The sequence below is a fragment of the Salmo salar genome, chromosome 06, assembly GCF_965601325.2.
Source record: "Salmo salar chromosome 06, fSalSal1, whole genome shotgun sequence".
NCBI lineage: Eukaryota > Metazoa > Chordata > Actinopteri > Salmoniformes > Salmonidae > Salmo > Salmo salar.
Genome location: NC_138296.1, coordinates 80595001 through 80620103, shown reverse-complemented (window position 1 = coordinate 80620103; position 25103 = coordinate 80595001). Strand labels below are relative to the sequence as shown.

Here is a 25103-nt window from a genome sequence, read left to right as displayed (position 1 = left end):
TTACATCAGAAGGGGGATTTGTCAAATTCACTTAACTCAACTAAATGTTGCCTTTCACACTTCAAGACAGGTGTTTAGGATTTTAGGCCTTCTTAGTGAGCCGCCGGCCTGCCGACTGCCTAGTAATGGGAAGAATAAAGCTGCTGGAACCCATGACAGGCCTGGATTACTGACCCATGACACAACAGAAGGTCTTCTCTTCCGCTGATTAATTTACCCAATGTGTTAGCTTCATAACTGTATACCTTCATATACAGTATTAGCTTCATACTGAAGTTGGTCAGGCCCTTGGGTAAGAAAGTGGTGTGGTTCACACGTCCAAAAAACACAGGAGACAGATAGGAAATAAGTCTAGCTACATGTAACCAAAGAGGCAGACATGTCTGTTCAGAAACAAGCAGAATAAATATCAACCAACTTCTCTGCTTGCATCTAGCGCCCTGTTTAACCCTGCTCAAACAATGAGAAGGTCGTGCCAGCTCAGGCCATTGGCGCTTAAACAAAGGGTAATACTAAGCCTGAACCAGCCTGTATAATATGACTCCCATGGTTTCATTGTCATCATCCCACTGACGTCAAAAGCTTAGAATCCCAGTGGCCACAAGCATCCCAGAGGAGAGCGGAGCCTGGCTGTATGCAGAGAGGGGTTGGATTGGTTGTGGGAGTAATAGTGATTTCAATTTGACACAACGTTGGCACATTAGCAGATCGGCTGCATGGCTGATGACACACAGTACAGAAAGATAACCCCGGATTACACCCCCAGAGAGAGAGGAGGGCTTAATCACTGACTGGTGTATGTTCCTGTGGATTCATGGCCATATCTACATCTTCAGTACATCTGATTTTAACTGACATAGCTAGCCATCTTAAGTGATCTCAGATCACAATGGTAGTAGCTAATGTTATGCAAGCATTATTTATATTCTGACTAAGTAAATGGATAGTAACTACCATGTTTTTGAAACGGACAACTAGTCTCTCTACATGTGAATCAGGTTCATATCCGCTGCCATTCATAGACGGGTTCTCAAGAGCTAGCGAAGTGTTTAGTTACCTCATGGTCGTTTTCTTGACCTCCAGTTTTGACAACTTTTCCCGACTCCTGTAAAGAAAACATATTTTATACATGCCTTATTCACAAGTCAACTAACTAATGTGTAGGGACAGGGGGCAAATTGACTAATGTCAAATGCTAGCACTACTTCATGTTTACCTTCCCAAGCAAAGCTAATGTTTTTGACAGTTTTGTTGAAGTTTAACAAGTTATTTAGTAACTTTAAGAAGTTAACTTTAATTGTAGCAAACGTTAGCTATGCGTTTTCATGTCCCTCAAATCGTACTGTACTTTTTGTTACAAATAATCTGACTAGCTACACGCAACTAGCCAGCTAACGGTAGCTATCCAAGTTAGCATAGCTAGCTAACATTAGCTAGTCATAATGGGACATTGCAAATATCGAGTCGATGGCCGCCTGTTCGTAGTTTAAAACATCAAACTAGTTGTTGTACACTCCACTACTCGTATCGGCGGTTTTGCTAGCCAACTCCCAACTTACCTTCTCTTTTTTCGCTTTATTCGGCATTGCAAAAATTTAGCCGCCCTCGTTCCCTCTCTGACGCTCTCCAGAAGCTAAAGCCTAACAACGTTTAGCAGTTCTTCTTCTTTGGTATCATGGCGTTCGCACATTTTGTTTGTGCATGCCGCCACCTACTGTGCGGTAGTGTGTGGTCAATCATGTTATATTTTGTGATACAAAAATAAAATGAAAAAATGTCACCACCAATTAATTAACCCTACACCTATGTAACCTACCACTATTTAATAAAAATCCCCCCCACATTCCACTACTTCGCCCCTTACTGATCCTATACAAGGCTGACGGCCTGGGAGGGTGAGACTCTTTCGTTCAAAACCTTATAAATCTTCTGCAGTAAAATCTCTACACCCAGTGGCGATTTTAGCATGTAAATCTTGGTGGGACGAAAAAATTTAATAATGTGTTATGCATGCCAGCAAAGCCACTACACAACACTAAACAATACATGCATTGCACTATAACGATGACACACTTTGCCCACAAACTGTTAGGGACTACATATAGCTGTCCCAACAGCAGAGCTTTCTTTTAAGCCCCATGCAGTAAATCCTTGCTATCAGAGGAGCCTTGCCTGGCAGCCAAACTGTTCATTCAGCCTCATTTACTGCTTTTTAAAATAACATAGCTGATATGGCTGACTTGCTTAAACAAATGTGGTTTCTACTGACAATTGAGATGTACAAACTATGGCATAAGGGAACTATGAGCGGATAAGAGGCAATCCATAATTTCAATTAAGACAATAATGAGCGAGCTAAAACAGACATAGTCGATATAACTTCTTCTTCATCTATGAGGTTTAACGGCTAGACTGGAGTACAACGCCCTAATACTTTACTTGAAAAATAAAAATGTACTAAATAAATACCCTACCATCTAACACTATACTCTATAATCTCAGAATTATATAAAATAAAATGAACACCCCCCAACTCCACTAATTAAATGTATTTATTCCTACCTCATGCCATCACCCTGAAAGGATGAGACATCACCACTTTACACATCCTGTAACTCCTCTGCTGTCAAGTCTCTCACACCCAAATACCTCTCTGCAGCTGCCACCACAACCTCAATTTTCTGAGACTTCCGATCCATCCCTGCAGTACAAATAATAACCATTGTTATAAATGCTAAAAATCCAATCTTACTGAAACTTATTTCACTTTTTGGCCTATCCCTCTGTACTGGTATATCTCTACTACTCTCACCACTCCTCCCCCTTAACCCATCTTCCTCTACTTTCTTCACTGCGTCAGCATATGACAACTTCTGCTCTACTCTAACCGTGGAAACCTCAACCTGCCTCTCTCGCACTGGACATTTCTGATTCCCAGCTCAATGGGCACCCCTACAATTAACACATTCCACTACTTTCCGCAATACTACACATTCCTTTGTCTCATGCCCTTCTGCACATTTCTCACACCTTGGACCCTCCCTCCTACACACTGCTGCCACATGCCCATAAGCTTGACACCTGTAACGTCTTAACGTAATCTGCACATACGCTCGTACAGGATAACTTATATATCCTAACTTCACTTTGTCAGGCAAAGACTCAACTTCAAAACTCAAAAGAACAGACAATGACTCTTCTGTTTCCCCACTCTCGCCACCCTGTCTGCGTCGCATCAAACGACAAGCATCACATACACCGGGAATCTTTGCCCTCAGCTGATCAACGTGTATATCTACAACTACCCCAGTTATCACTCCTTTCATTGGTTCCCTTTTCTCGAGAACGAAACAATTCACTTTTCTTGCCCCCATTAGTTTTACTTCGAACGCATTCTTCCTCTGCCCAACAGAAATACAAACAATTATCACTAGACCACTTCTAGTTACCCTCACCGATTTCACCCACCGTGAAACCACAAATGGATCAGCCAAAAGGCAGGAGTCCACTTTTTCCATAAGCTTCACTCCTACTGTCACAGACTCTTCTTCATCATAATCCTCGGTGCATACCTCGGTCTCCGATGACTTTACCGCACCTACCACCTCCAAAAATGTCACTCCCATTGGGCATGAATAATCCTTTGCATGATCATCGGGGCAAGGCTCGGACTCGGAGGGCTTCACCACACCTGCCACCACAGGTCATTCATCCTCACTCTCATCAGGTTCAATTTCTGAGCCATCAGAGACAACAGAATACAGTTTGTACTTGGCCATTCTTCATCAACACATATCTTCATGCTGCACTCAGCTCTTCTCCTTCTTCACTGCCATTTCCATGGCGTTCTGTTCACCATGCACCACTGTACTGCTTGCAGAACATTCACTGATGGCCTTTCTCCAATACCCAACTTCTGTAATTCACTAGTCTGTCTGTCTCTGGCCTCTCCATGCTCCCAAAATGTGGGCTACTCTGCCCATCGAACTTCGTGTCTCACAACTTGTCTGGATGAAGCATCGGAACATTTTCGCCTATCCTCGCCGATATATTAGGCTGTTAACTGTCAGGTGACTCAACGTCTCTTTTTAACAGACAGTGCTCGAGAGTGCATGGGAGCACCAACCCATTGGCACCCGCCCTGCTGGCAAGACACGTTACAACTGCAGCTGGTTGACATCAGTCAAGTTGGATGGGTGTCTATCTGGCTCCTACTCCAACATGGCATGTAGATAGCAGTTTTTCTTTTGTATGGTTGTAACTTTTTATTTTATTTTCAACTGCTGGAGACATGTAGCAAATAGTATGTAGCTGGTACTAGTATTGCAGTTTCTCATCATGTTTAATATGCCAACTATCTCTGTTAGTCTGTTTGGGACAGCATAGTAGACGCAGATGCCATGAAAGTGCATAATGTTGTGTTGCATATTTATTCTGATTCTGGAGTTCTTCTCCTTCCATTCGTGGTGTCTATTCATAGGCTATGAAACTATGTAATTGTTATCGTAGACAATGATTGTAATGAAAAGTATTTGTCAACACAGTAGGGGAGAGTGGGGTAAGTTGAGCCAAACGGGTAAGTTGAGACACCCACAAAATGTATAATTAATAATTTGACCAAATATTTAGGAAGATGTCATTTCATGGAATGTGTGGAGGAAGAAACATGGAAAAAGTGTTAAGAAATTTCACCAAGTCAAATTAATTTGTCTTACAAGTGTCATGAAACCTCTAAACCAAAGTAGATCATTTTAAGATTGTTCTTTTCATCAGTTTGGTTATTAGTTTCAATATGAGGTTTTAAATCTAGCATGAAAGTGCATCCTTGTAGCTTTGTGGGCTAATATAGTCAAAATGTTTGCCTTGGGGTAAATTGAGCCAATGGCCTTGGGGTAAGTGGAGAAAATGGGTAAGCTAATGGCAAGTTGAGCAAATTGAAAAGTTTTTTCCCAGGCATAATTCAAGGCATTATCACTTGGGATATGAGTTAAAAGGGCCTGCCCCATGTTTAATTTTTTTTTTTTAAGTAAGGTGTTAAGCCTGTGTTAAAATGTTTAAAATGATTAAGACAAAAAAGCACTTGTGATTGTGTTGAATTGAGTTAGGGTAATAAAGATAAAAGATTTTAAAAAGAGTGGTAATATTTAGGTGGCCTAATTTATGCTGTACCGTGGCTCAACTTACTCCAGTCCTGGGATAAGTTGTGCCAGGAGACCATTTTTTGGGACAAGCTATGGTTTTCAAAACTGTAATGTTAAAATGAATTCTGATCATTTCCAGGGATACACAACATTCTGAGATATGTAGACATCTTTGTTAGAAATAATACTTGTTATGGCCTCCTGAGTGGTGCAGTGGTCTAAGGCACTGCATTGCAGTGCTATCTGTGCCACTAGAAATTCTGGGTTTGAGTCCAGGCTCTGTCACAGCTGGCGGTGACCGGGAGATCCATGGGGCGGCGCACAATTGGCCCAGTGTCATCTGGGTTAGGGGAGTTTGGCCAGCAGGGTTGTCCTTGTCCCATTGCTCACTAGTGACTCTGGTCGCCAGGTGCACAGTGTTTCCTCCAACACATTGGTGCGGCTGGATTTTGGGTTAAGTGGGCATTGTGTCAAGAAGCAGTGCGGCATGGCTGGGTTGTGTTTCAGAGGATACACAGCTCGACCTTCATCTCGCCTGAGTCCGTACGGGAGTTGCAGCGATGAGACAAGACTTAACTACCAATTGATACCATGAAATTGGGGAGAAAGTGGTAAAAGTAAGAAATAACTTGTTTCCCTTGATGGCAGGATGCTGAATGTAATTGTTTTTATCAACTTACCATACTGACAGAAGAAGCTGTATACCATTATAAATTTGGAGTATTTGTACAGTATCCAACTAAACGTCTAGAAAAGCAAATTTTATTCGACAATATAAATAGCAAAATGAAGCAATGCAATTAATTGGTTAACGTGGTAAACTTTATTATTTTTGGGTCCCCAACATTTGAAGTTAGTATCAATTTGAGAAGATATTTACAGTCAAGTCATACAGTCAACACAAAAGAACATTGGAATGTCAATAAATACAAAAATGCTTGATACAATTCAAGATACAAAAAAATAAAAATAAAAAAAAGTGTCAACAGGCTCTTGTATTTCATCAAAATAATTTAATGTTTAGGGGAATTAATCTGAACTGCATGTGGGCAAAGCGGGTCAAGGGATTTTGGATCAAGTCGGAGGGCAATCGGGGGGGCTTATGAACAAACAAATTCATCCTGTCAACACTACTAGCGACAAAGCTAACTGCCATAGTTGCAGTAACACAGCAGCTGAGCAAGCTGGTCTAGTCGACCTCCTCCATCCTGGATGTGTCCTCGTCTCCCTCCAGTGGAGGCATGTCCTCGACGGGGGCTGAAGTTGGCTCCTCAGGGGTCTGCTCATCCTCGTCAATACCTGGACAGGGGAAGAGGGGGAGGAATGAGTCACAGTCAGTTACTGAAGCTTTAACATGATTCTCTCTCATATCTAGGCATCTAGGCCTCTTAATGTTAAGTATACTGGAGGGCTAGATGGAGACAATATGACCTTATTGATTACACCAACATGGGTTCTTCAGATCAGAAAACACAAAAGGACTACAGGCAAAGGGGCTACAATTGATCACAAACATCATCCTTGTTTGAGCAAATCAACTCACCCAGGCCTAGCTTAATCATCCGGTAGATTCGGTTGGAGTGTGTCTGAGGGTCATCCAAGGTGAACCCAGAGGACAGCAGAGCCGTCTCAAACAGCAGAATGACCAGGTCCTTCACAGACTTATCATTCTTATCAGCCTCTGCCTTCTTCCTCAGGGTCTCCACGATTGGGTGGTCTGGGTTGATCTCCAGGTGCTTCTTGGCAGCCATGTAGCCCATGGTAGAGTTGTCCCTTAGGGCCTGGGCCTTCATGATCCTCTCCATGTTGGCCGTCCAGCCGTAGGTGCTGGTCACGATGCAGCAGGGGGAGGAGACCAGGCGGTTGGACACTGTCACCTGGGGGGGGGGGGGGGGGGGGGGAGAGAAATAGGATAGGTTGGTTATTAGGAAGATGATCAGAACAGCTGAGCTTGTAAATAAAGTGGGGTTTATTGGTGACATTGAGGTAAAGTGAAGCCTCCTGACATTTGCCTTATCATAAAGGACCTCTTCAGCAACATGATATCTGTAAGCAGTGTTTGATTAAGCGTCCTCACCTTCTCAACTTTCTTCTCCAGGATGTCCTTCATGATCTTGCAGAGGTTCTCAAACTGAGACTTCTGCTCTTCCTGTCTCTTCTTCATGTCCTCATCCTCAGGCAGCTCCAGACCCTCCTTGGTCACAGAGACCAGGTTCTTGCCATCGTACTCCTTCAGCTGCTGGACACAGTACTCATCAATGGGCTCAATCATGTAGATCACCTCCAGGCCGGCCTTGCGAAGGCGCTCCACGAACGCAGAGTTGGCCACCTGGTCTTTGGTCTCGCCTGGAACATGCAGTAGGTAAAGCAACATGAGCAAACAGATTCTTACCATCTGACAACCTATGAACTGGGCTGTACAGTGAGGAGTGTGTTTCCTCACCAGTGATGTAGTAGATGTGTTTCTGGGTGTCCTTCATGCGTGTGACGTAGTCCTTCAGGGAAACCATCTCGTCCCCTGAGGCTGAGGTGTAGTAGCGCAGCATGTCTGACAGCCTCTTACGGTTCTGAGAGTCCTCATGGATACCCAGCTGGGAAAGAAAACACAGGAGATCTCAGTTAAACAACAAGTATCTTGATGCGTTACAAGACCCTACAATTTCCAGGAAGTATCCCAAAGTTCTGACAAATATGATATCTAGAAGGGGCTTGTTTGTTGCCTTGTGTCAGTAAGGTAAACGTCCTTTAAGATTAGAGACAGATTTCACATAATTTCAGAGGACATGAAAGGTGTGCCCCCTGCAGATTGTTTTAACTTGGAATCCAAGGCCTGCCTTAAGATTTATGCAATAACTGTAACAATATGCCATAGAGGCTGACCCTAGTCATGCAAACCCACTTTAGCAAGATAGAAGATGGCGCTAAGGAGCACTCTGTGCGACAGGGCCCTAAGCAGCTTATATCAGGTTTAGAGGAGACAAGATGGCGAGGGGATCAGACAGGTGGCGACCAGTTAAAGGTTAGTGGAACATTCTACAGCTACACCTTTCAGAATGTTCCCCAAGGATTCTTCAAAGAACAGGTTATATGACATAGGATGTGGAAGACAATCTAGGTGGATACTATTATACCACTAGATACAAGGTGACTGTCGCAACCTAGGTTTAGTTCAGGCTGACCTTGAAGGTAATGTTACAATGATGATAGCTGATGTGTGGTGAGCATGTTGACACAAAATGGTTGCTGTGTACCACCCATGTGGTGGGTGCTGCTGTTACACATCAATTGTCAGAAAACTAGTGAAAAGCTCTGTATAAATAATACAAACCATTATTACTATGTTTACAGTGTCACATTAGTATGAAACTGACCTTGATGTTCTTTGAGAACTGCTCGTAGTACTTCTTGTAGTTATCTCTGTCCTCTGAGAGTTCTGTGAAAAGCTCTATACACTTCTTGACCAGGTTCTTGCGGATCACCTTGAGGATCTTGCTCTGCTGCAGCATCTCTCTGGAGATGTTCAGGGGGAGATCCTCAGAGTCCACCACACCCTTGATGAAGTCTGGAGAGAACGACAGAGACAATACGGGTCAGATGAGATTATATCTGTGTTAATCATTCACAGACCTGCTGTATGGGATCATCTACTTCAATTCTATCTGACTTACTGAGGTACTCAGGGATCAGATCGTCACAGTTGTCCATGATGAAGACCCTCCTGACGTACAGCTTGATGTTGTTCTTCTTCTTCTTGTTCTCAAAGAGGTCAAAGGGTGCACGGCGAGGCACAAAGAGCAATGCACGGAACTCCAGCTGGCCCTCCACTGAGAAATGCTGTGGAAGAAAACAGAAGGTCAACAACTAACTAAAAAAATCTTCATGTACATGTATGCCATTATTAAATTAGCTCAAGCATTATTAACTGACCAATACTGGTACTACCTACGACTTTACAAATCAGAGTGAAACTTTGTAAATAAACAGTGTGGAAACTTATTCTGTTGGCCAATATAAATAGAATATCCTCACCTTGACAGCCAGGTGTTCCTCCCAGTCATTGGTCAGGCTCTTGTAGAACTCTCCGTACTCCTCGTTGGTGATGTCATCAGGGTTACGAGTCCAAAGGGGCTTGGTCTTGTTCAGCTCCTCCTGGTCAATGTACTTCTCCTTGATCTTCTTCATCTTCTTCTTCTTCTTGTCCCCACATGCGCCATCGTGGCCATGATCATGGTCATCCTCCTCATCCGAGCCTACGTCCTCGATATCAGGTTTGTCCTCCTCTCCTTCCCCATCCTTCTTCTCCTTCTCCTCCTCCTCCGCCTCATCATCGCTCACTTCCTTGTCACGCTCCTTCTCCACCTGAACAGAGAGGATCATGGGAATGTTAGGGGACACATTCATAGAGTTGATGTACAGTAAGTAATTTTTAGAGGGTAGTTGGCCGAAATATTTCATTCACTGTGCCTGTTTCACATTCGATATAAAAATGCAAAAAGTGAAAAAAGGTAAAGATATCAGCATCAATTTATCATCCAATCAGTTACTTGTCCAATCTGAAATCTCTTCCCACCCCCTCCCTTGACACCTCTTTTATGCAAATCTGTTTAATATGCAATTTAGTAATCACTCAGTGGAGTTTCCACTACATCTAGGGGTTGATTTCACACTGGTTACAATTTAATCCACTCACGCCTACTAGTTCTTACAAAGAGTGTGATGGGGTATCCGATGAACTGGGAGTGCTTCTTCACAATTTCTTTGACCCGTTTCTCCTCACAATATTCTGTCTGGTCATCCTTCAGGTACAGAATCACCTTGGTGCCACGACCAATAGACTCAGCTATAGGAGAGAGACATGGGAGTCAAGTCAGCGTTTAGAACAGACAATACCAGGAAAACTGTCTAACTGTAGGCCTACATTATATATTGTAACTGTAGGCCTGCACATATTTTCAGTTCACACCGATTCATATCATAACAGAGTTAAGTGGTACAGTTCAGTGTAAAACTAGAATCTGTTTTTACCTGACGTGTCGACTTTGACGGTGAAGGATCCGCCAGCAGAGGATTCCCAGATGTACTGCTCATCATCGTTGTGCTTGGTGATGACAGTCACCCTCTCAGCCACCAGGTAGGCGGAGTAGAAACCCACTCCGAACTGCCCAATCATAGAGATGTCAGCTCCAGCCTGCAGGGCCTCCATGAAGGCCTTGGTGCCAGACTTGGCGATGGTTCCAAGGTTGTTGATGAGGTCAGCCTTGGTCATGCCGATGCCGGTGTCAACCAAGGTCAGGGTGCGCTCCTCCTTGTTGGGAATGACCTCGATCTTCAGGTCCTTGCCAGAGTCCATCTTGGTCGGGTCTGTCAGGCTCTCATAGCGGATTTTGTCCAGAGCCTAGTAGTCAAATGGAAATAAATAGGTCTAAATAAAGCTGAATTTTGATTTCACACTGACCTCAGCACGAGATTAACAAAACTCTTAATTATATGTAAATGTATCCTGCAGGCTACGTCAATATTTTATTGTGTGTAATAAAATATGAATCAAAACAATCTAAAGATACTTCAAATATTAATTGTGGCACAATAAACTAGCAATTTAAGTAAAATGCCTGTGTATTTTATAAATAGTCAAATAATACTAAACTACCAAGAAGTCTAAGTGCCTGAAGTACTCACATCTGAGGAGTTAGAGATGAGCTCCCTGAGGAAGATCTCTTTGTTGGAGTAGAATGTGTTGATGATCAGGGACATCAGCTGGGCGATCTCAGCCTGGAAGGCAAAGGTCTCTGCCTCCTCCTCCATCGGAGCGTCATGGGCTTCCGGCATCTGTGGACACAACAGACACACACTCTGAGAAGGAGACAACACAACACACCAGATAGTCTTCTGACGGGTTGCGTCACTCCTTGGACCTTCAGTGCAGCCGAAGTTGTGCAATCTGACGTCACCGTCAAAAACACATTTTTCAACTCCATCTCAAATTAACCACTGTGTATCAGTATGGTCCAGACAGCTCCATCAGGTCAACGGCAGTCAGTGAGTGGCTAGTAGGGATGTCACAATACTAGTTCTCAAAACCATAAGACAAGGCTGGACCTGACATTTGAGTTTCAGACTTAAAAGGTGCAATGCAGTCATTTTAATCTCAATATCAAATAATTAAGTACCTTACTGAGATTTTTTGACCATTTTAATTGAAAACAGCAACAAAAACAGCTTCTTAGCAAAGAGCTATTTCCTCAAGCAAGAATTGTGCTAGGACTGTCTGGGAGTGGTCTGAGTGGGAAACTGAAAACTAGCCATTATTGGCAGAGAGGTTTGGAAGGATCTTTCTTTTTGGCCTATTAAAAGGTGTACTATGTTGAAGTCACTGAACCATTTCCTGGTTGCAAAAATATAAATAGTTTAGTTAATTTTAGTTAATGTGACAAAACAACCAAGTACAGTGTAGAGAATCATTGTACAATCTAAACTGCTGTGAAATCTATTTTCTATAACAATTTTATGGTGTTTGAAGCTGGTGTACAAAACCAAAAGTAAGATGCAAAAACTAAACTTAAGGGAAGCATAACAATAGCGCACATAGAACAGATCTACCGCTTCTTAGACTTGCTTTCAATGAGAATGCAGATCTATAACTCACATTTTTATGTGCATTTGGTCAGGTCGCCCAAAAAGTTACATATTGCATCTTTGACTAATTTACCACCTGGCTATGTCACCAGGCAGGCCAAAACTCCATCCCACCAAAACAGGCTGAAATGTCAGGCGGTCTTTTCAAACCGCTCTTACACTAAAAGGGAATTATCATAATTTTCAAAATGTCACAGTATTATTCCAACCTCGGTGTGGAAATATATATAAAACACAGGAAATCATGTTTTTGACAGCACTGGGCCTTTAATGTGCGCACTGGGCCTTTAATGTGCGCACTGGGCCTTTAATGTGCGCACTGGGCCTTTAATGTGCGCACTGGGCCTTTAATGTGCTACTAGCTCGTGCACCTGCATGGAGTTCCTGTAAGGGATTTATAGCTAAAAACAGACAGATGGTGTGTAACAGACTGTCCTCTCTGTTCCTCACAGCTGCAAAGACTTCATGACTGTAATCCACCAATTGCAAACCATCAACAGAGAATACACAGGTCCTTGCCACATTTTAGGCATTTAGCAGATGCTCTTATCCAGAGTGATTTACAGTTAGTGCATTCATCTAAAGATAGCAAGGTGAGACTACCACATATCAGTCATAAATATAATCCCCCCCCCCCAAAAAAAGTATGAATACTTTCCCAAATGTTTCCTCAAAATGTAGTAAGGATATTTTTTACATTTTATATAGTTTATTTCAGAGAGCAAAGTATTCAACAAAATAAACTGAAATTACATCAATGGATAATGAGCTACTCTGAACAGGCGCACTATAATAGAATGGAATATTCCACATTGCTGGTAGGCTATGTAAGTACCAGCTATAATGACGATGCGCTAATAAACAACCGTTTTTAGAGGGACGGATATATTGAAACAAACATATTCATTTGTCAAATCTCTGTGTAATCTGACCGAAAGCACGTGGCTTGAAGTAACAGCGGACAAACATGCTCCACCTGCCGGTTCGTCCGGTAAATAACATGATTCTAGAACCTACCAGCGCATAATCCGTTTCTATCTATCAGATCGCAATCTCCTCCCCGCGACTGTGTACTCTAACGAGTTATGTTTATATTTATGAATTTCCTACTTGAAGAAATATTATCCAAATCGTGATGAATAGTTATTGTTTAGTAAAGTGAATTTAAATCCTTTTCAGAAAATGATATTCAAAGTGTAACAGACAGTCAAGATCCATGACGGGATATACTGCAGGTTTTATAGGTCAGCTTCATAATATAATGAATGCAAACGTATGGATGGTGGGCTAAACTGAAATCATGTAAGGAAATTAGGAAAAGTACAAATGGAATTCATTGCAACAAAATAATGTTTTAGGTGGATTATTCTGATGGCAAACAAATAAAATATTATCTATATATTTTGTTAATAGACTGGACTACCACTGACTGTATGAATTGGAGAGTGACACTCATCTTACTGTTGGAAAATGTTATTTCATTTCTTACCTTAACTGTGGATGGAAATATCCCTGTACTCTTCTTCAGAAGTTGGTCCCTGACCAAACACAACCCAGCCAGCTAACGGCAAAGATGGGGAGAGGAGGACAACTGGCAAGGTTTTATACCAGCTGAGAGTCTTCGAGAAATCCTCAGCTTCTAGAACCGTCTGGACTCTTCCTAAACTGTGCTTCTACAGTGTGTAGGATGAGTGTGTGCACTGAGAGGAGCGATGGAATGTCAATCAAACGCTAGAACTCTGTCCACGCCCCTCTTGCATTCAAATCTGTGAAGGCGTGTTTATGGGCGTGGCGATATCAGGGTTAATTTTTTTATTTTTTTTTACATCAGGGTTCATACCTTCATATAAACCAACAGTCATTGGTACAGTACATACCAATATAGTGTCCCTGTGTTGAATTTCCACGACAATAACATGGCATATTCATCATCATGATAACTCAAAAGAATTCACAAGAAAACAAGATCTGAAATACTGTCATTACAGGGAGCACTTAGGAGAGGGTAAGGTGATTGCAAAAATATGAATGAAGATGCAAAATAAATAGTCCATTCATCCATCTCTGAGATATTAAATTGTGTTGAATTATACACATGCCTGACATCACAATAATCCAGACTATTTAAAAAAGAGGATTCATCAACCAGAAAGAAACAATGTAAGATATGTTTCGAAATACATCTTTATTATAAATCTTGTCGTTTTTCATAGAAAATAGCTCACAGTTACAAAAAGACAAGTCAAATCCCCGTTGACTTGACATTAAATAGCCTATTATTAAAGTACAGTTGAATAGGGTTGAAAGCAGCCAATATACTATATGATTATGGTATTTATTAATTATGATTGATTAAATACAATACTTTCACCACAGCTCGACAGTCATGGAAAATGTAAATTGGAAAGTCTATTTGGGACAAACAAAAAAATTACTTACAAAATAAAGACTTAAAAGGGAGAAATAAAATGATGTACTTCTGTAATATCTTTAGTCAACTTCCTCCATTCTAGAGGTGTCATCATCTCCCTCCAGGACAGGCATGTCATCCTCACTGGGCTGGAGGATGTCCTCCACTGCTGAGTCATCATCATCGATGCCTGTGGATGGGAAGAAATAGCCCACATTTGAAAACCATCTTCAATTGGTGTACTAACTGCTATTCAGACAGCCAAAGTGTGGGAAAAGCAAAAGCCATATTCCTTACCATTGTACTACCATGATATTTCTGTCAGTTACTTGGTGTTTGCAGCCCTGTCTGTATATTGCTCTAGAAGGAGACTTTGAACCCCATCAACCAAGACAAACGTTGAGGGCGAATAAGCTTGATCAACTCACCCAGGCCAAGCTTGATCATCCTGTAGATGCGATTTGCGTGGGTCTGAGGGTCGTCCAGTGTGAATCCAGAAGACATCAGAGCAGTCTCGAACAGCAAGATGACCAGATCCTTCACGGCTTTGTCGTTCTTGTCGGCCTCAGCTTTCTCTCTCAGGGTCTCGACAATAGGGTGGGTTGGGTTGATCTCCAGGTGCTTTTTGGCTGTCATGTAGCCCATGGTGGAGTTGTCTCTGAGAGCTTGAGATTTCATGATCCTCTCCATGTTGGCTGTCCACCCGTAGTTGCTGGTCACAATGCAGCAGGGGGAGGAGACCAGGCGGTTGGACACTGAAACCTGTCAATATTGAAAACAGATTATTAGTAGTCATAGTGACGGTTGTTGTAAGTGGTCTGATATTAAAAGGTGAAGACACTTTGCAGAGGGATTAGGTTCAGGTAAATTGTGCTTGTACCTTCTCAATTTTCTTGTCCAGGATGTCCTTCATGATCTTGCAGAGGTTCTCAAATTTAGAATTCAGCTCCTCCTGTTTTTTTTTCTCATCCTCATCCTCAGGCAGCTCCAGACCCTCCTTGGTCACAGAGACCAGGTTCTTGCCATCGTACTCCTTCAGCTGCTGGACACAGTACTCATCAATGGGCTCAATCATGTAGATCACTTCCAGGCCGGCCTTGCGGAGGCGCTCCACAAAGGAAGAGTTGGCGACCTGTTCCTTGGTCTCACCTAGAAGAGGATATACACAGTTATTAACAGTTGGATTGCCCTGTTTCTTTCTCAAGTTTTCAATGTAACATTGATTTAACAAAGGAAAAAGAATGGAGAGAAAAAAATGTAGGGCAGCTCACCAGTAATGTAGTAGATGTGTTTCTGGGTGTCCTTCATGCGGGAAACGTAGTCCTTCAGGGAAACCATTTCATCACCGGAGTTGGAGGTGTAGTAGCGCAGCATGTCTGACAGTTTCTTGCGGTTCTGAGAGTCCTCATGGATTCCCAGCTAAAAGGCACACAACGATGGAAGATGTTAAAGCTCCCTCAAAAAGAGAAGGAGAAGTTTGGGAGAAAATCTGTGGTACCTTGGAAAAGCCATTTCAAAGGGAGGAAGACCGTACCTTGATGTTCTTGGAAAACTGCTCATAGAACTTCTTGTAGTTATCTCTGTCCTCTGAGAGTTCTGTGAAAAGCTCTATACACTTCTTGACCAAGTTCTTGCGGATCACCTTGAGGATCTTGCTCTGCTGCAGCATCTCTCTGGAGATGTTCAGGGGGAGATCCTCAGAGTCCACCACACCCTTGATGAAGTCTGGAGAGGACGACCCAGACAATTGGTCAGACATCTTACTTACAGTTTTACTTGAAGTCCTGATTGAGTGAGGTGCTCAGGAGGTATTCATGAAAGGTTCAAGAAACAGTACTCACTGAGATACTCTGGCATCAGCTCGTCACAGTTGTCCATGATGAAGACCCTGCGCACATACAGCTTGATGTTGTTCTTCTTCTTCTTGTTCTCAAAGAGGTCGAAGGAAGCCCTCCTGGGCACAAAGAGCAGAGCGCGGAACTCCAGCTGGCCCTCCACTGAGAAGTGCTGTGGGAATAAAAAGATAAACATTGACTCATACAGTCCTAATAATATATTAATTCATAGGTTGGATCAAGATAAACCCATAAGGCTTGAGTTTTCGGGTTGCTATCATAGACTCACCTTGATAGCCAGGTGGTCCTCCCAGTCGTTGGTCAGACTCTTGTAGAACTCTCCATACTCCTCATTGGTGATGTCATCAGGGTTACGGGTCCAGATAGGCTTGGTCTTGTTCAGCTCCTCAGCGTCGATGTACTTCTCCTTGACCTTCTTCTTCCTCTTGTTCTTGCTATCCTTGGTGTCCTCGTCCTCATCAGAGCCGACGTCCTCGATCTTGGGCTTGTCTTTGTCCTCAGCTGCAGCATCTTTATCAGCCTCCTCATCCTTTTCTCCCTCCTCAAGGTCCACCTCCTTCTCTCTAGACTTCTCCACCTTGATGAAAATGTTCATGTTATTAAAACGTTTTAAGGATTTGCCTACTATAGGGAGCAATGTTTGGGTCCACTATTATCGCCAGGTTACTTTCCTAGTTTATACAGTATATTTCAGTTCATCTCCCCAATATTTTGTTACGACTAAACAAATATAGAGCTCTATTAGAACTTACATAGAGTGTGATGGGGTAGCCAATGAACTGGGAGTGCTTCTTCACAACCTCCTTGACGCGCTTCTCCTCACAGTATTCAAACTGGTCCTCCTTCATGTGCAGGATCACTTTGGTGCCACGGCCAATGGACTCACCTTCAGATCGGACAAATCAGACTCACACATTGGATCTAGGCTTACTACCTTTAGAATGACATTGTTGCACAGCAGATTCAACTTATGCAGGAAGAGGGTTTATACTGTTGTATTGGAGAAATGTGTTTGTAGTAGCATATTAATCAATACTGTTGAAAAGGCTTACCAGTGTCAACTTTGACAGTGAAGGAGCCACCAGCTGCAGACTCCCAGATGTACTGCTCATCATCGTTGTGCTTGGTGATGACAGTCACCCTCTCAGCCACCAGGTAGGCGGAGTAGAAACCCACACCGAACTGCCCGATCATAGAGATGTCAGCTCCAGCCTGCAGGGCCTCCATGAAGGCCTTGGTGCCAGACTTGGCGATGGTTCCAAGGTTGTTTATCAGGTCGGCCTTGGTCATGCCGATGCCGGTGTCAACCAAGGTCAGGGTGCGAGTGCGCAGGTCAGGGGTGACCTCGATCTTTAGGTCCTTGCAGGAATCCAATTTGGTGGGGTCTGTCAAGCTCTCGTATCTGATCTTGTCCAAAGCCTGTCAGAACATGAAAAAAAGAGGTCACAATGGTAAAAAGAAGTCTCTTGGGTGATAGCTTGAGCTAATTTAACAAGGTGGTTAGCATGCTAACTCTGAGCTATAACTTGTTTTCTATATTGGCTCAGAGTGCAGTGTATGAGTGGTTGGTCACTAAGGTAAAATGTTACATGGGACAATTCAGCATTATGATTAATCTACTCACATCTGAGGAGTTGGAGATGAGCTCCCTGAGGAAGATCTCTTTGTTGGAGTAGAATGTGTTGATGATCAGGGACATCAGCTGGGCGATCTCAGCCTGGAAGGCAAAGGTCTCCACTTCCTCCTCCATGGTGTGGCTGGCTATCTCTGGCATCTGGAGAAACAAAACGGCAGACATTGAAAGATCTTTAATTGTACTTTTATTATCCTAAGAATGGCTGAATATCCTTGTATTAAGGCTATTCAGAAGACATGCTTTTTAAAAGCACTTTAGGCTTTTCACTGCATTTTGCAATAAGTCTTGCTTCAGTAAAATTTAAGAAAATAAAACTTATAGTAGCTTACAAATAGTCATTGCAGGAAATGTTGCATTTTTAAAGCTTTTTAACATCCAGAGACACCTGATTTTTTCTAGAAAGCCTCAAGTCTAGTCAGCCACATGGCATGAGGGATAGAAGTGCTGAAGAAGAAAGGCAGCTGTTACAGCCCTCCATCAGAGGCTCCTGTTGCACAGGCCCCATCTGTCAATCAAGGCCTCTGCCATTTGAAAAGAGGGTGGAGTTTACAGAATCTTCACACCCCCTTGCCAACAGCTGTAGTGGTGCCATGTGAATGTGACTAAAATGATGTAAGACTTTTGTCTTGAATAGAGAAATGTTGAGTTTTATTATGTCTTCAGCATGGAATTGTCCTCTCTACTATAGGGTTTTGTGTGTTATTTAATTTCAGAAAAACTATTATAGTTGCTCTTAAAAGTCCTGATTGTTTTAAAGCACTGATATACTGAGAAGTATTCATCAAATGCCATTAACACTCTTCCCCATTGAAGACACTTTTTCCTAAAGCAGCATCTTATCCATAAAAATGATCAAGGCTTCATAAAACAACTTTTTCCAGATCAATGCATCTATGAATCCATCATTGCCCTTGGCTTCAAACGGACTATATTAATCATATAGGTTCTGGTCTAAGACACTTTGAGGTCTGATAATTGTATTCTTTAATAACTTGTTATAGGTAACTTGATTGCAACTGTTCTCTGTGCCGACTGCCAAGCCTCTCTTCTCTTCCTTCTCTTCAGCTGCCATGTCTCTCTCTCCCTCTAACCAGGGTCATATTCCATGTGCTCATCTCCTGGCATGCTCACACAAAGGGTTCTACCAGACCCAGGAAAACTGTCTGTTAAATTCTCCCCACTGATTTAATGCAATTTCAGATTAATACAGTTCAATTCTTCCCCAATATACATTATTCCGTATAGAGTACCAACATACTAGGCTGCTTGTTTCCTGCTGGTGTTTCACCTTTATAATATTACGGTAATGCATAATGTATTTCCAGAATATTTTCTATTGACCTTCCTTACACTCCTGAGTTGCAAGTAGCTATTCATTTGGTTTGCCTTTCTTCTATCTCCCTCCCCCTCTTACCTTGACTAGATAAGAATGTGCTCCTGTGCTTCACTTGCGTTTTCTGATCGCTGTAGATTGAATCCCAGAGCGTCTCTGCTGTTCCTTTGCAGATGAATCTAGTATTTAAATCTCTGTATCTCTATGGATTCAGGTGAATGTCCTCTCACTCGCTGTATCTGAGGACCCCTGGGCCTACTCCTGTCTTTTTATACAAGGGGCGCTTTCTCGAAGCACCCATTCAGAAGCTTCCAGAAGGAATGCCCAGTCCCACTACAGTATAGAGTAAGAGAGGGGGGGGGCTAAAGAAAGGACCAGTAGGGTGGGGGTGATAGTGAGAGCTGTGAGGGGTCCGTCGCCGTAAACCGCATGTGTCCTTATAGGGCAGCACAGTCACAAGGGGTGCCTGTCACTCAGGGGCCAGAGGCGTCCTGATAGCGTGTGTCAGGCCTGGCCCAGCAGGCCCCACCATACACCCCCATTGCCTGTCAGCATAGCCCTTCCAACCACCTGCTCCCACCAGAACCCTTCGGACAGACAGACGCAGGGCAGAAGGCCTCCGAAAAGATAACAGGCCACAAGTCTTTTTTGGCCAGTGAGATTGAGAAAGAATAGCTGAAGTGTTAGAGTAATGGTTCAGTTCCAGGCCACGGAAACTGTGTTGAGAGACTGGCTACAGAGTTTACTTCCACAGTCTTTGATCCTGTCTATCCTTAATACACATGCATGTCTATAGAAAGACACTCTTTTGCATGGTTTTACCCAAACAAGAGGGCCTTTTTTGTGTCCTAATGGTGACACTACTGCTGATTTAGTTATAATGATGATATAAACAAGATGTGCAATATGTTGATTTTGTTTGAGTGCAACATGAGTAGGCTATTTTCTCTGCATTGTTGGAAAGGGGCCGGGCTGTTTGTGAGCAGTTCACTGTTAGTTGACACCTGTTGTTTACGAAAGCATGACATATACAATTTGATTTGATTGATTTGAAATGAGAAAATGTATATAATGGAGAATGCAGTACGATGCAACTCGTGTCTCAATTTGTAGAAGTCATTATGATAAGGCAAATGTCAAATCATGAACACACAGAACATGATGGAAAAGACCAGAATTCTCCAGCATGTGTGTTTGAGCAGAGACTGCCCAGAGGATGGCACTATTAGCAACAGGCGAGTAAAGCAGTACGTATCTAGTTGTTTGGAGAAGTTGTATCTCCCCTGATGGCTGGAAACATTGAGAGGCAACTGCTAGAGACAGAACAATTCGATTTTGACTCAGATCATGATATGGGGAACTTATGGACCGGACAAATAATGAACGTTAAGGAATCTATTTAATCGCTTGCAACTCTGATGATTAGGACTGGATGACTCGAGTATGCAATTTGAATGGTAATAAACGGATGTAATTCATTCAAGCGTGTCCTTACATTTGGGTTAGATGTGTTGGCTGTGAGTTATTTTCAATTCAGAAGAATTGTGATCAGATAAAATAGAGATCTGATGTTGCATGGATGAAGAGTGTTCTACAGAAGAAAATAATGTAGTAGGCTCGATCAAATTAATTAAATATGAATATCCACAACATGAATATACATTTCACAATTGTAAAATGGTCATATCCAAATTGAATGATTACTTTTTTATAACGACTTCGACATTTGCAGCATTCACGATCGTTTTCGCATGATGGTCTACCGAGCCTAAAGGCCACCAGATGGCGACTTTGAGCCATTTCAGCTTACCTTTGGATGGTTTCACGTCATACACAGTTTCATTCACGTTTCATAAACTGCCTTTGGACGGTACGATGAAACGACTCAATATCGTCATCTGCCGGCCTTTGGGCTAAGGTAAACCATGATTCAAGGACCGCATTCTCCACAATAAGAAAGTAAACATCATGCAATTCCACTGGAACGTTTTGCTAGCTAGACAAACTATTACACGCATTTTGTCGAGTGTTTATAACTGTATTTTGCCTCACCAAATTCCTCACTTCTCTCGCTAAACTGAAGTATTAATTAATTGAACCTTTTGCGCGTTGGTTGTGGACTCAACTGAGGAGCGCATGCTCTGTCAGTACCAGTCAAAAGTTTGGACCCGCCTAATCTTTCAAGGGTTTATTTTTTTCTACATTGTAGAATAATAGTGAAGACATCAATCATATCTATGAAATAACACATTGAATCATGTAGTAACCAAAAAAGTATATTTTATATTCTTCAAAGTAGCCACCCTTTGCCTTGATGACGCACTCTTGGCATTCTCTCAACCAGCTTCACCTGGAATGCTTTTCCAACAATCTTGAAGGAGTTCCCACATATGCTGAGTACTTGTTGGCTGCTTTTCCTTCACTTTGCAGTCCAACTCATCCCAAACCATCTGATTTGGGTTGAGGTCAGGTGATTGTGGAGGCCAGGTCAGCCATGCAGGTTAAATGTGCCTTGAATTCTAAATACATCACTGACAGTGTCACCAGCAAACACCCCCACACAATCACACCTCCTCCATGCTTCACGTTGGGAACTACACATGCGGAGATCATCCGTTCACCTACTCTGCGTTTCACAAAGAGACAGCGGTTGGAACCACAAATCACAAATTTGGACTCATCAGACCAAAGGACAGATTTCCACTGGTCTAATGTCCATTGCTCGTGTTTCTTGGCCCAAGCAAGCCTCTTCTTCTAATTGGTGTCCTTTAGCAGTGGTTTCTTTGCAGTAATTCGACCATGAAGGCCTGATTCACGCAGTCTCCTCTGAACAGTTGATGTTGAGATGTGTCTGTTACTTGAACTCTGTGACAGCATTTATTTTGGCTGCATTTTCGGAGATTGGTAACTCTAGTGAACTTATCCTCTGCAGCAGAAGTAACTCTGGGTCTTCCTTTCCTGTGGCGGTCCTCATGAGAGCTTTTCATCATAGCGCTTGATGGTTTTTGCAACTTCATTTGAAGAAACTTTCTAAGGTCTTTACATTTTCCGGATTGACTAACCTTCATGTCTTAAAGTAATGATGGACTGTCATTTCTCTTTGCTTATTTGAGCTGTTCTTGCGGTAATATGGACTTGGTCTTTTACCATATAGGGCTATCTTCTGTATACCTCCCTTACCTTGTCACAACACAACTGATTAGCTCAAATGCATTAAGAAGGAAAGAAATTGCACAAATTAATTTTAACAAGGCACATCTGTTCATTGAAAAGCATTCCAGGTGACTACCTCATGAAGCTGGTTGAGAGAATGCCAAGAGTGTGCAAAGCTGTCATCAAGGCAAATGTTGGCTACTTTGAAGAATCTCAAATATAAAATGTATTTTGTTTTGTATAACACTTTTTTGGTTACTACATGATTCCATATATGTTATTTCATAGTTTTGATGTCTTCACTATTATTCTACAATGTAGAAAATAGTAACAAAAATATATATATATATAAAAAAAAAAAAAAAAACCTTGAATGAGAGGTGGTGTCCAAACTTTTGACTGGTACTGTATATATTATTTTTTAAATGTTTAGCTCACATTATACAAGTTAAAAGTATGCATTAAGGTGTCTGTAATATAATAAACGTGCCAAAAATGAATTTAAACATTAATTCATGCATTTATTTCGCTTCCAAATCTTTTTATTTTTTTTTATTTACGGAGGAGTACCAAGATGGTTGCGCGGTGGCTTTAATACACCCCCTCCGGGTTATCATCCAGGTTATATACACATCGTTGGTAAGATCCGGGTTTTGGACAGGATGAACGCCAATTTCCAAGATGGCTGCGGAGGGAGGAGGGAAGGAGATGAACGAAATTAAAACTCAATTCACCACTCGGGAAGGTGTCTATAAACTCCTCACTCACTCCGAATATAGCCGCCCTAACAGGGTGCCTTTTAATTCACAGGGCTCAAATCCGGTGAAAGTGTCATTCGTGAACGTGAACGACCAGTCAGGCAACGGCGACAGAATCTGTTTCAATGTTGGCCGGGAACTGTACTTTTACATCTACAAAGGCGTAAGAAAGGTAAACAGCACTCAAAAGATGACAACTTTTATTATAAAAAAGTTAATGTGCGTGTTCAAATGCATAGCAATGTGCTGTCCTGTTTGGACGTTTCACTGACGTGCGCAGATAGCTAGCCAGAGTAGGCCACTTAGCTATGGTGGCTAACTAGCTAGTTAGTAGCATCGCCACAGTTTGTTTTGCCCGCACCCTGTGGAGAAGTGCTGGTATGTACATATCGCCCACCTAGTTAGCCAACTAACCGGTTCGATTCAAGTGAATGGCCTCTTATAGTGGACTGTTTGTTTTCTCTAGCTATGTGAATATGAACGCTTTAACCTTGGAACTGCCCGTCTTCAGTTCTGACATGTTGATTGACATCTTCTGCAGTTGCAGAGTACGTTAAATGCGACACGTTCAGTAATATACATATTGTGTATTTTGTGGTTAGAGTGATAACTGACAACAGTGGTGTGTTTTTAGTGCTCTTGTTTTATTTACTCGGCACAGGTTCTTGGCGATCATAGAATAGTCAACTACTGTATAGACAACTAGTTATGTGTCCTATGCTAGTCCTTCAAGGCCCCAAAGCCAGCTTGGTACTGTTTATTGTGAAAGTGTGTTTGGTTGGAAGTGAGCTGTGTTTCTGGATGATGTTATGCAAGTGATCTGTCTGGGTCTGATGGTGGCAGGGATGATGTCACTGCATCGAGCTGTTTAAGGCATCTCGTGATAATGACGATGATAATCTGTCCTATTGTTTGTGTCCTCACATTTCACAGAAATAAAGTGAAACTTATTTCACATTGTCAGACACCATTAACTTTCCTGTGTTGTGGCTGCTCGAGCCTTTCTATTGTTATGATGAGGAAGATGTTGGACTGCTGTGTTGGCCTAGTTGATGATAACATGGGGGACTTCGAGGATGGAGTAGATTTGTGTGGGAGATTGTAAGATATTTTAAGTTGTCACCTCAATTTTTGCAAGTGTTTCTGGCAAATGGATGTTGGTTTTAGTGCTATACCGGGGGATTTGGAAAGCCATGGGATGCTTTTTCAATATCGTTGAAACTGTCTTCGAACATTTAATACATTTGAATATGTGTAGCAACTTTTTAAGTAAATACCTGCAGTCAACTTGTGAAATGTGTTGTTAATTCCACCTGTCACAGAATGTTTCATTATGAAGCTTATCGTAGGCCCCAGTCACGTGGTGTTTGTTTACAAGCACACAACAACAAGGGACCAGAGTCTTGTGAGTCACTCACTGTTGTGCAGAAAGCACTAGGTCATATAGTTTCAGAACGGAATTCACAACAAAATGTTTGCCAGCTAGATATCTTGTAACTACTAAGTTAACTGTCTAAAATCAGCTAAATGCTCTGCAGTTGTGCATTTGGTTTGCTAGTAGCTGTCGCTATCTAGCAAAGTGATTAGTTGGCTTGGACGGTATCCAGATTGTTGTACCTTCATACTGACCTTGTGCGATTTCCCCCCCCCCCCCCCCCTACACACACACAGTTGTGTAGTGCTCTGGCAAAAACCAAATGTACACCCAGGATCTAGTTTTGGAAACTGTGAGTTAGACCACCAGAGTCACACATTGGATCCTACAGTATCAACCCTTGGGCCAGGAGGTTTCCTGGATTTCCTAAGAAACACTTGAAGTCTGGACCCCAGTTATAAAACTAGGACCAGGAGGTTTTCAGGGTCAGTTCACACTGACAGGAAAAACTATTGTCCCTCATCATCAATATAGCTACTTATCTTACCAGTGATAACCTAGCATATACTTTCTGGGGGGCTCAAAGCCATCTACAGCGTCCTACTGTACCACCAACTGCCTAGTACCGACCAGCTGTCTACAAACCCAGTGCTCTTAGATGTTTTACACCTATGAATTTGACAACAGCTGACAACAGCAATTTGACAACAGCTGTTCTTTTGTGCTGCTGCCATGTTGTGCTGCTGCCATGCTATGTTGTCTTAGGTTTCTATTTATTTAGTGTTGTCTCTTTGTCGGGATGTGT

The 25103-nt window shown here is 42.3% G+C and overlaps 4 protein-coding genes across 10 annotated transcripts in view; 1 reads left to right on the top strand and 3 right to left on the bottom strand.

Moving 5' to 3' along the window:
• LOC106608134 (serine/threonine-protein phosphatase 2A 56 kDa regulatory subunit gamma isoform) overlaps positions 1 to 1693 on the bottom strand; it is a 42318-nt gene extending 40625 nt beyond the window's left edge. For 3 of the 5 annotated variants that reach the window (XR_001329392.3, XM_082977005.1, XM_082977006.1), the window contains exons 1-2: positions 1560 to 1693; positions 1058 to 1105 (exon numbers count right to left, since the gene is read on the bottom strand). Coding sequence is in view for 4 of the 5 variants with exons in the window: in XM_082977005.1 (XP_082833131.1) it covers positions 1058 to 1105; positions 1560 to 1586 (75 nt within the window). In the remaining variant the exon portion in view is untranslated. The remainder of the gene's footprint in view (positions 1 to 1057; positions 1106 to 1559) is intronic. The other 2 variants (XM_014205876.3, XM_014205877.3) reach the window with 1 other exon arrangement.
• Positions 1694 to 6107: 4414 nt separating this feature from the next.
• LOC106608136 (heat shock protein HSP 90-alpha 1) lies at positions 6108 to 13429 on the bottom strand. The gene is made up of 11 exons (XM_014205880.3): positions 13267 to 13429; positions 10821 to 10970; positions 10167 to 10536; positions 9848 to 9981; positions 9171 to 9500; positions 8810 to 8975; positions 8513 to 8703; positions 7585 to 7732; positions 7219 to 7487; positions 6685 to 7018; positions 6108 to 6440 (listed from the first exon to the last, which is right to left on the bottom strand). The coding sequence occupies exons 2-11, from the start codon at positions 10968 to 10970 to the stop codon at positions 6331 to 6333; spliced, it is 2202 nt and encodes a 733-aa protein (XP_014061355.3). The 5' UTR covers positions 13267 to 13429; the 3' UTR covers positions 6108 to 6330.
• A 514-nt stretch (positions 13430 to 13943) lies between these two features.
• On the bottom strand, positions 13944 to 19262 carry LOC106608137 (heat shock protein HSP 90-alpha 1). Its single transcript, XM_014205881.3, has 11 exons — positions 19094 to 19262; positions 17668 to 17817; positions 17096 to 17462; positions 16796 to 16929; positions 16312 to 16620; positions 16029 to 16194; positions 15722 to 15912; positions 15459 to 15606; positions 15068 to 15336; positions 14616 to 14949; positions 13944 to 14377 (listed from the first exon to the last, which is right to left on the bottom strand). The coding sequence occupies exons 2-11, from the start codon at positions 17815 to 17817 to the stop codon at positions 14268 to 14270; spliced, it is 2178 nt and encodes a 725-aa protein (XP_014061356.1). The 5' UTR covers positions 19094 to 19262; the 3' UTR covers positions 13944 to 14267.
• A 3540-nt stretch (positions 19263 to 22802) lies between these two features.
• Positions 22803 to 25103, top strand: part of LOC106608138 (WD repeat-containing protein 20) — a 12096-nt gene continuing 9795 nt past the window's right edge. For 2 of the 3 annotated variants that reach the window (XM_045721019.2, XM_014205882.3), the window contains exon 1: positions 22804 to 23095. In XM_045721019.2, the coding sequence (XP_045576975.1) occupies positions 22847 to 23095 (249 nt within the window). In that variant the 5' untranslated portion in view covers positions 22804 to 22846. Of the gene's footprint in view, positions 23096 to 25103 lie in introns of all 3 variants that reach the window. The other variant, XM_082977004.1, reaches the window with a different exon arrangement.